Source organism: Camellia sinensis, chromosome 1 (assembly GCF_055761805.1).
Source record: "Camellia sinensis isolate YWXY chromosome 1, ASM5576180v1, whole genome shotgun sequence".
Taxonomy (NCBI): domain Eukaryota; kingdom Viridiplantae; phylum Streptophyta; class Magnoliopsida; order Ericales; family Theaceae; genus Camellia; species Camellia sinensis.
Window position 1 is genome coordinate 218414961 of NC_138961.1, and position 11401 is coordinate 218426361.

Consider the following 11401-nt stretch of genomic DNA (forward strand, 5'->3'; position numbering starts at 1 on the left):
GCCTGGTTCTATGTAAAAAAAGACCCAACTCAAAATTATAGTTTAAAGTACTAAATAATCTAAACTAAATCCTCGTTTGGGAACCATCTTTTTTAGTTAAAAAGTCAAAAAGTTACTAAATTAGTCAAAAAGTCAACAACCCATACCAAAAAGTCAAAGATTTTCTTTTCTCTCTACTTTTTGTACATCTTTTCGTAAAAAGTAAAAAAATCATCCCAAACATACTAGTTTTTTTTAGCTCATATTTTAACCAAATAGTTAAAAAATTATTAAATTAGTCTGTTCCCAAATAAGACCTAAATGAATAAAAAGCCCAATTTAAAATATAGATTCATTAAAAAGGTCCACTTGAAATACAAAGCCCAAATTAAATTAAAAGGTCCAAAAAACTTGAGGCCTATTCTAAAATTTTTAAAACTTAAATAAAGTGAACTAATTTGAGGCCCAACAATCTATTGTTGCTGTTCCTCATTCATCCTGTGCGTTGTCTCTTTCTGCCACAACTCCGACTCTCCATCGTCCATCCCAGGCCTTCGTCGGTGGCTGCCCTTCTCACCGCCAGATCTTTCAAATATTCGGTGAGTACTATTCTTGCCTCCGATTTCGAACAATGAATCAATCATCTCAAAAAATTGTCAATTGCTTTACTTTACCCTCTCAGTTCCTTCTCAGAATTTTGTGTATGTGTGTGTGTGTGTTTTTTTTTTGGTATTGGTTTTGCAGATTATGTGGTTGATTCTGATTCATAATGAATTCCTTTTTGTCAATGATGTTCTATGAATTGCTTTAGAGTTAGGAGGGCTTAGATATTAATTTTGTTTTCACTATCTGTTTCTTAAATTTTTTCAAAAATTAGTTTGGTGAAAAAAAATTTAAAAAAAAAATTCATTTTGATCCTTTTTGTTATCATAAACTTTGTTATATATTTAAGTAAAATTTAATAGACTTTTCGTGAATATCATTTTTTTTTTAAATACGTATGAAAGGTCCCATATTTAGGCGTGCGGATCCTCTAGAGTTAATCTCCTAGAGTGATCCTAAAGTACTTGATCGAATGACTGAGAATAAAACTCACCAAAACGACGTCGTTTTGGTGAGTATTTTGAAAAAAATAAAAATAAAAAATTCGATTTTGGTGTTTCAAAACAACGAAGGTTCCTGGAAATCTGAAATTAGAGAGAGAGAGAGGAAGAGAGAGAGAGAGAAAGGCAGAGAGTTTCCGACGTCCGACGCGCCACCATCGCCGCTGCCGCTGCCACACCGCTGGGGTGCAACTATTCCAGACTATATCTTGAACATGTAATGGGACTCTTGCTGAATTTTTGCCATATTCCAGTCACTTGAGAAATGGGACTCTTGCTGAATTTTTGTCTGCAAAATTTTGGAGTTTGAGTGTTTTGTGGGTTTGTATCTGAATCAAATGTTGTTTGAGTCTGAATCTGTGCATTTGTGTCTGAATCAAATGTTGTTTCTTGGAGTTTGAGTGCTTTGAACCTGTTGTTTCTCTGGTTCTAGAGAGAATGAGGAGATTCTCTCTTTAACCCATTCCTTCCTCCTTCTCGATCTGAAAAAAAAAAAAAAAAAAAAAATCAAAACCAAAACCAAAACCAAAACGACGTCGTTTTAGAGAGGGAACATCTCAACCATTGATTTCATTAATTGGACACGTGTCGCATCATAAATTATCACTCTAGAGGATCACTTCAGGGAATCACCCTAGAGGATCCGGACTCCATATTTAGTGTTCGCTTTGGGTCTCAAAAAATTCAGAGCAGACACTGATACATGATAAAAGAAAAATAATGTTAAAATATAGAAATTAGTATTATATTACATTTATTTATTTTTTTAAAATGATATATTCCTATATGTAACATATAATAAATATATAAAATTACATATTATTATGTGCCCCTCACGCGTTGTATTCTATATTTTTTGAAAATTGATGTGTTAAGTGTATTCATGTTATGTCACGTATATGCTATTCATGCTTCCTTAGAACTCAAGGACAAATAGAGCAGATTATGTTCAAGTAACGTCATGAAATATCTTTTATCCCATCTTTTTGGTGACAGTGGTAGGTGTAACCAATTGCTTTCTTCCATTATGTTAAATATCTTTTGTATGTTTAAGTGAGGTCATAAAATATCTTTTATCCCATTTTTTTGGTGATAATATCGGATATCATGAAATGATATGTTTTTGGGTGAATATGAAATGAGATTTTGTGTTTGCCTTCAGTTTATTTATTTTAGGGGTTGTTTAAAATGACCTAAATAAGTGTACTTTTTGTCTTTTTACGAAAAGATGTACAGAAAAGTAGAGAGGTGATATGATGGAAAAAAGATAAAAAGATAAAAAGATGGATTATTTTTGAGTTGCCAAACTTAATCTTAATCTAAAATCTTCGTGCTACTTTAATTGCTAGAAAATCCCTGCTTTTTAGTTGGTAATGTAACATGGATTGAGCTCTCTTTCGTTTCTTTTTCTTCTTGGAAAGGTACTCAATCACAACCTTTTGCAGTTGTTTGGTGATGACATTCTTCAGCATATTTGATGTGCCCGTGTCTTGGCCCATACTCCTTGTCTACTGGGTGCTACTATTCACTCTTACCATGAAGCGACAGATACTACATATGATTAAAAATACAAATATGTTCCATTCTCCCTCGGGAAACAGGGGTTGTAAAATTAGCTGGTTTAATTTGTGTCTGGTACGTTCATTTTGTTGTTAGCATCAAATTGTCAATCTTGGTAAATTTCTCTTTTCAGCCGTATGATCGGAAGAGGGAACCCTTGACAGAAAGTGCTAGGCTTACTTCCTAGAGATTGAAACTTCAGGTAGTTTGAACTACTGATGCTATCCGATGCCTAGTTTTAAAAAACCGGCCGATACGCTATGTATCGGAAAAATAGGGCATGGCGACGGATACAGGCCGATATACCGCTGAGATTGAAAATCGCATAAGAATCGGTTGAGTCCCGGTACGTATCGGTCTGTAACCATTACACAAGGTTTTACACAAGTCACGACGGGTCGATACTCACCGGTTCGGACCGGTATAAAAAAAAAGCCTGAAAAACCTGTGAAATGATTTTTAAAATTTCACTGCTGCGACACTCGATTCCCGATACGTACTGATTGATACTACCGATATTGATATTCCGCGATCGATACCGTTGTTACCCAATACCGCGATTTAGAACCTTGATTCGATGTCACATGCAAAGATTGCCCAAGTGGAATTACCCCCCATTTTTTTATTATATTTTTTTATAGATAAATTACATTAACTTTTCTTACGTTGTGTTTGATTTGGGAATTTAAGAAGAGATTTGAAAAGAGAAAGGAAAAAAGTGTATGAAACTATGTGAAATGTAGGTATATTTTATTTATATTTCACCTACATTTTTCTTTTCCCTTTCCAAATTCCTTCCCAAATCTCTCAACTAAATATAGCGTTAAGGTTTGGTGAAAATACTAGTAGTCTTACAATTTTGACATAATTATAGTAACCTCCCTTTTAGTAAAGATAAAGAGAAACGAATGCAAATAGAGTGAAATCATAAACCTAAATAAGGAAAAATATATACATTTCACTGTGAAATAGATAACATCAATTTTCTATTTATATGATTAACAAATTATCGATAAAAATGAGACTAAATGTCATGTGAATAAAAAATTTAAAACTGTGTTGGTTCATGGATTTGGGTAGCCATTAAAAAAAAGAACGAGGAATGTTGAAGCAAATGTAAATGAAATATAAGTTAATTTTTTTTTTCAATTTCTTTTTATCTTTTCACATTCCTATATAAATCCACCATACACAAGCTCAATATATACTCATATCAAAATTATGAGACTTATAATATTTTTTTTTCTAATTTTAAGGAGGTGAATATAATTTATTTATTTTTCATCAGCAAGTGCTTTGCATAGCATTTTTAGTCGGTAATGCCAGAGAAGTTAGGTTTTATAATTGCTGAACATGTAAAATTTAAGTTGTAATGTCGATTTTGTTTGACCCGACACTTTTTGGGTCAAATTTGACCTGATACAAAGCAAAGAAAAAAACTGTAACTTGGGATTTATTTCTCCATGTGAAAGCATGCCATTCTTTTGGGTTGTTCATATTCATATCCACATCCTTTCTACCGTCAAAGTTTCCATCAATCTAGTTGCTTTGTCAGCTGTCACACACCACACCAGCAACAGTAAGGAATAATATTCGTTTTCATATCATTGATATTTTATAGTCTCCATTATCAATAATTTGGCTTTTTATGTTTGCTTTATGAGTGGGCTAGGTAGCCGAAATTGGATATTACTATTGGCATAGATGGAGTAGGAAATTGCGATTAGATAAGAAACCTCCTCCCTCCACATCGAAATCACTTGCAAATGAGATGTATTAGTTAAGGTTTAGTTTGGTATTATTTTTAGCTTTTTTAGGTCTTTTTTTTTAGGATAAAGAGTTGTTAAAAAAAATTGATTGAGGCTAAGTTTGGGACTTCAAAAAATAGTTTAAAAATTAAAAAATCACTTAAAAAGTTAAAAAGTCAATTAAAAAGTCAAAGATTTTTTTTTTCCTATTTTTTGGACATTTTTCGTAAAAAAATAAAAAATTATTTTAAATATACTAATTTTTTATCTTGTATTTTAGTCAACAAATTAAAAATTACTAAAATAGCTTATTTTTAAAAATTGTTACAGAAATTATTTTTTGTTCTTGAAAAAGTTCCCAGGGGTTTGGAAATTTTATTGTGTTTGGTAAACCTTTTTGAATAATTATGATATACATATATATTTATACTTTTTCTAAATTAAAGGAACTGAAAAGTATAAAATTTTAATATAACTTTAAAAAAATCATCAATTTATGATATTTTTTTCAAAAAAATGAATGACACATGTACTCTTGAAAATAGATCATTTATTTTTTGGTGACAAACCCAATAAATCGAATAATTTATAATTATTAAATCAATTTAATTTTTTTTAGGATGATATACATAAAATGTTTTATAAAATAAATTATTTGAATCATTGAAAAAAGACTCCTAATGCGCCCAACAAACCCAAATAATGTCCTCTAATTTAGATCTAGACTGGAGGAAAAATAGACTGTATTGAACTTAAAAAGGTTTGGTTTACCATTCAGAGTACTGGCTGTGACCACTGGAGGAGCTGCTATGCCATTTGTGGGCTCATCTTGAGATTGTTTTCATAATCTTAATAGTATAGTTTATAGGATTTGTTGAATAATTTATCTTTATAAAAAAGAATTAAATTGATTAGAAATCAGTAATCATATATCATATCATATTATTTTTAATATGATTTTGAAAATATATTACATATAGTTTTTTTAAAATAAACGTGATCTGATTAATTAATTATAAATACATGATTAATCTAATTTTTTATATATTAATAATTTATTCAATAAATTTGAACTATTTAAATTATATGAATATGGCCGGGACTGTACCCAACAGTAGGCATAGTAGCCACCACTGTTCCGCCTCATTTCTTACTCTTCATCCAGTCAATCTTTATGACTATTCTTTCAGTTGGACAAAATTTTTTTGAATGGGATAAAATTTTTTTGGTAAAATTTTTCTGAGTTAAATTTTCTTTGTGAAAATATTGAGGGATCTTAGTTGATTCAAAAAAACATATTGGACCTCTTCTACTACGCAAAGTTGGAGAAAAATGTTTCACTAATTTTTTCTAAAAAATATCACTAATTGTTAATTTTCAATAACAGTTTGAAAATATTATTATAAAAAGTCACTAATAATAAGTTTTAGCAACAATTTTAAAAGATTGTTACAAAAAAAGTTACTGATTTTAGCTTTTAGCAACTATTTGAAAAATTTATCACGGAAACATATTACTAATTATAAATTTTAACAATAATTTATAAAAATTGTGACAAAGAAGTCACTAATTTTTAATTTTTATCCACTTATGTAAAAAAAATCATAAAAAAATAATTTTAACGACATCTTAACTTTGAATAAGATTTAATAAAATTAAGTCCAACTATTTAGATATATTGATAGGTCACCCAAAATTTATTTGGTGATTATGTCACAATCCAATCACTAAGATTATAAAAAGAGAAGTTATTTCATGCCCCCACTAGTCAATCTTTGAATTGTCATCTTTTAAAGCATAATATGTAAATTATTTAGTAAAAAAATCAATATAACAGTAGTTACGTTAATTGATGACATTTATTTATGAAATAATAAATGATAAATATTATTTAAAAATTGGATCATTTATTTTTTAACAGACATTTGCAATAAAATTATATCTTTATATGTATCAAATTAATCTAATTTTTTATAAGAAAATTTCAATTCAATGGTAACTCTATAAAATAATTACAAATAAATGGTAAATTTTATAAATAGTATGTAATAATTCTGTATAGTTATTGAGTAGTAATTTCTTCTTCTTTTTTTTCTTTAATGAATAATTCATATATTATTATCTAAATTATAATTTAAAAATAAATTATTGATATAGAACTAAACTTAGGTGCCCAAACAACATGGTTACTTTTGTAGACCGAATCTGTCTATTCTCTTTAATACCGTGCTGTTGCTGTTGGCGGGAAGTGGTTATTTTTTTGATTTTTTAATTATTTTAATAGGTTATTTTAATTTTTATATTTGAAAAATTAAATTAAAATTTTTAATTAATTATTGTTTTAAAAATATGTTCGAAATAATATTTAAAACTAAAATAACAGATTTATATCTAACGCAAGACATTCAAAATTAATTAAAAGGATAAAATTATCATTTACTAGCTGGGAGGCAGGCAGTCAACGTGACAATGGCAGGTTGTCAGTGTGACCGTGGCTTGGGCTACTTTTTTTTTTTTTTATTTTATTTTATTTATTTATTTATTTATTTAGTGTTTAAAGCTATTTTAGTCTCAAATCTGGTTCCTAAACAGGGCCAACAGTTTTAGGTCTCTTTTGTAATTAGGTTAAAAGTTAATTTATTTATTTTTTAATTTTTTAGATCATGTTATTTTTCTATTCTTTTATACATTTTTAATAAAAAAAATTAAAAAATTGACTTTTAACCATAATAGGCCTGGGTTAAAAGTCAATTTATTGTATTTTTTTTTTTTTAAAGCACATCAATTTTTTATTTTTTTCACATTTTTTCTAAAAACATAAAAAAAACTGATTTTTAACTTATAGGACAGTTGAGCTGCCCTTAGGCCTCGTTTGGGAACCTTTCATTTTAGTCAAAAAGTCAAAAAGTTACTAAATTAACCAAAAAGCCAACAACCCATACCAAAAAATCAAAGATTCTCTTTTCTCTCTACTTTTTGTACATATTTTTGTAAAAAGTCAAAAAGTCATCCCAAACATACTAGTTTTTCTTAGCTCATATTTTAGCCAAATAGTCAAAAAGTTACTAAATTAACCTATTCCCAAACGAGGCCTTAGTGCCGTTTTGGCAACCTTCCCAGAAGGCAACTTTTTGAGAGCTTTCCCAAAACGCCAAACGCACACAAAACCCAGAAAATCTCATTTGGGAAGACCCAAGAACGCAGCACCCAAATTTACCAAATTACCCTCTGAAATATTTTAATTAATTAATTCAAAAATAAAAAAGTAAGGATATTTTGATCATTTTGAAATGATGTGACGCTTTTGAAAAATATTAAACCAAAAATAAAAAAAATTAACTATTTATCAACTTCTCAAATCACTTTAAAAAAAATTAAAAAATTTAATAAAAAGTCAAAAATCAACTTTTTACTAACTTATCAAAACATCCTTATTATGGCATAGTTGACCGTACGAGTTCTGTGAGGGGCCACTTTTACTTGGAAGTGGCTGGTGATGGTGATGAGGTGAAGTAAACCACAGCCCTAAGGCTAAAGGCTACTTGATATGCGTGATTCTGGGAGAAAAAGACACACAACTAAAATGCATCAATTTTTTTAGACCAAGTGTTTCTCACTTCATTTAAGACCAAGTGTTTTTCGCTCGAATAATGCTAAAATGCCTAGTACAGCTGATTAATTTTATTATTATTATTATTTAATTAAATTAAGGATAAATTATGTTGACTTTGGCATGGATCATGAAATGAAAAAAAAAAACATAAAAAGAAAAGAAATTACAAAATAATAATGTTTTAAGGTACAATACCAACTAAAAACCAACATGAAAGAGAAAAAAAACATAAATCAAACATATAAGTTTGGCATGGATCATCGTTGGCAAACTCCGATAATTATAACTCAACGCTTCATTAATAATAAAAGGAATTTGCATTGCACCCTATGAACACAAGAGAAGTGACCGAGAAATTACAAAATACAAAATGCGGTATCAGTTAAAAAATAAAATAATAGTAAGATACAGAATCGGGATGTTGTGCAATTATCAAAGCTGCTCAAGAAAGAGGTTTGTAATAGGAATAAACTGCATAAAAAGTCTGAGTAAAAGTAATCAGCAACAAGACCACAGCAGCAAGGAAGGAGATGATAGCCCAGGGATTGTTGAAGTAATTATGCCTCAAGCTCGCACGCCAAGCATTCCACCTGTAATTGTAATACCTGTTCACCTGCTCCGACAACTGCGAAAGAAAACTGCCATCGATGTCGAAAAGCACTTCTTCCGAAAGGCGGTTGAAGAGGTCCACTACTTCCCCATCGGTGCCTAGCCAGTGCTCGATTATGCCGTGGTAATGGAGGTAAGCCACATCCGCAGGGGAGTTTATCAAATTGTCCATGAATATCACGTACGAGGTTATGTCGTTGTTGCAATCGAGATGGCACTGCTCCAACGCGATCAGGTTGAGCAACAGCGATTTGGTACCGTCATGGATCAACAGCCGAGGAATGCTCAGAGTCCCGTCCTTGAATTTTATGTCCCAGAACCGATCTGTCTTCTCCTTCTTGAATTTAACCCCTGCCTCTCTCAGTACAGTCACGCAATGGACCAATTGTTGCCGCCGCTTGTCGGCGACCACCAGGTTCGCCTGCGAAGACCACCGGTTGATCCAGTGTTTGGGTTCGGGTTTAGGCCCCACGCGCATGAGACTTCGCCGGAAAACATCGAGGCAGTGAAGCCCGCCTTGCTCTGCGAATGGATCGAACGTGGTTAAATTCTTGAACGATGATGAGGATGACGACGACGTCAATGATTCATCGGTTGGCATTAGCGGATCGAAGAATTGGATTGCCAGCTTGGCCACAAGCCCTCTCTGGTGAGGATCGCCGTTCTCGAGCCCTAACAGACGATCCAGTATGAAGAGGGGAATCTGGTTTTCGAGCATTATCATGTCCCTCTGAAGCGAATGCATCGAGGCACGCATCGCGAAGATAGGATCCTTCCGGGAGTAACCTAGCTTCTTGAAGCCCTCAATAGCCCCTCGGAACAGCTCCAGTATGAAGCAGCCATCGAGCACCATCATTTCCACAAATTCATTGCTGCTGAGAGAAATCGTGCCTTCGTAACAAGCACGGGCATGCTGTTCCATCTCTTTAATGGAGTCCAGATATAGACTAATGTCGTGCTGGGTACGCTTCAGGACACGGTGAAGGGCGCGCCACTTGTGGCGGTCCATGGTGCGAAGGTCTCTCCGCCCGTGGTGGTAAGGCCCCAAGGAGACGGTCCGGGGAATATAAGCTTTGTCGTCACTTTTTAGCAGGCACTGAGGGACTCTGTAGATGCACATCTTTGACCAGGCAGATGTTGTGTTTTCTCGGCGGGCTTGGTCGAGTTTTTCTTTGATGTTGATCACCCACTCCGAATGGTCTGGTGTTTTGTTGGTCTTCTCTTCAAATTTGTGACCAGTTTCTGGATTGCTCATGATTCGTTGGTGATGATGTTGTCTGATCTGAAGATGTTCTTGATGTTGTTTTTCCGGGTCAATTGATGAGGGGGCTGTAGGAGTGGGAATAGGACTTTGTTGGATTCTGGCTATTACAGTTTCTTTGAGTTTCAAGGTGATGAGGTACCAACTCACGAGATCTTCGTTGAAAATTTGCACCATTATTTTGGGGAGTGCTGCTTTGGTGTTGGCTGGCTGGACTTACCTTCAATGATTCAAGAAGGCAACATAGCTGCTCCTTCTCTTTTAAAATATTAGTATTTTATTTTATTTTTTAAAAATATTAATGAATAAAATAATATAAATTTATTATTTTATCCTTTTAAATTTATTAATAATACAAAAAATAAAATTATAACAATTAATATTTTTTAAAATATAATAATTATACTATAAAAAAACAACAATGATTCATACAAGTAAAAAGAGCACCATTAATAACACTAATGTATTGTTGGGTATACCTTTTTATTGAAGTTTGAAACCCAATTGATTTTGGTTAAAGAATTTTAATTTGGTTTAGTTCGGATATAATATATTTTATATATATCATATCTAATTTTGTGAAAATCTAATTTAATTTAAAAATAATAAAATTTTAATAAAAAACCCTAGATTTACTACACATATTTTTTGATATTGTTTTTCCGAAGAGAAAAGTGATATACGGCTGCCTCATTACTTACTTGTTCCGAAGGCAGCAACCGGTGATCATTAATTTGGTTTTTCTCCAAGTTGAGTGAAGCTGTAGCAACATTGATATACTTGGGTGCATTGATTCTTGGGTGCATATTCAAGGTGGTGCCCTAATTTTGTGTGAAATCAAGTTAGTAAATATTTTGTTATTTTTGTGGGGTTGATTTGGATTATTATTTTAGATTTTATTTAATTCTGGTTTTTTAAGATTTTTATTCATCTATTTGGTGAGATCTTTTCTCTTTGTTTATTTGTGATTATTTAGAATTCACCTAAGGGTGGTTTTGTGAGACCATTCGTGTCTCGTTTGTAATCGTTTGGAAATTTATTTGGTTGATAGTGGAATCAGATTTCGATCCCGTGGACGCACCCCACATTGAGGGAACTACGTAAAAATTCTTGTGTTGCTTTTAATTTAATTTTTCCGCATTAATTTTTATTCCCATTGATTGATTTACCTGTGGGGAATCATAGATTTTCCCTAACAACTGGTATCAAAGCTTACGGTTTATTGGGGTTTATTTATTTGTGTAAATCAATGGAGGGAACTATGGGTCGTATGTCTAGTTTCAATGAAAGCAATTGGGTAACTTGGAAAACTAAAAAGAAGCAAGAAGACACAACGGCAGTTACTACCGATGATCTCATGGTCGTTTGTGAAGATGATTGTATCAATTTTGTGGGCCAAGAGAGCAATTGGGTGATTGATTCCGGTGCTTTTTTTCATGTGATTTCTCGATTTGATTTCTTCACTACCTACACCAAAGGAGATTATGGTTCTATTCGAATAGGTAATGAAGGTTTGTCCAAGATTATT

General features: G+C 32.0%; 1 protein-coding gene and 1 long non-coding RNA gene across 2 annotated transcripts; one reads left to right on the forward strand and one right to left on the reverse strand.

Moving 5' to 3' along the window:
• Positions 1-383: 383 nt before the first annotated feature.
• LOC114290764 (uncharacterized) lies at positions 384-2780 on the forward strand. Its single transcript, XR_003639125.2, has 2 exons — positions 384-578; positions 2504-2780. It is a non-coding gene; the product is annotated as an uncharacterized LOC114290764 (long non-coding RNA).
• A 5500-nt stretch (positions 2781-8280) lies between these two features.
• Positions 8281-10961, reverse strand: LOC114290750 (UPF0481 protein At3g47200). The gene has a single exon (XM_028234708.2). It carries the CDS (start codon positions 10048-10050, stop codon positions 8446-8448), a length of 1605 nt encoding a protein of 534 aa, XP_028090509.1. The 5' UTR covers positions 10051-10961; the 3' UTR covers positions 8281-8445.
• Between the last annotated feature and the right edge of the window lie 440 nt (positions 10962-11401).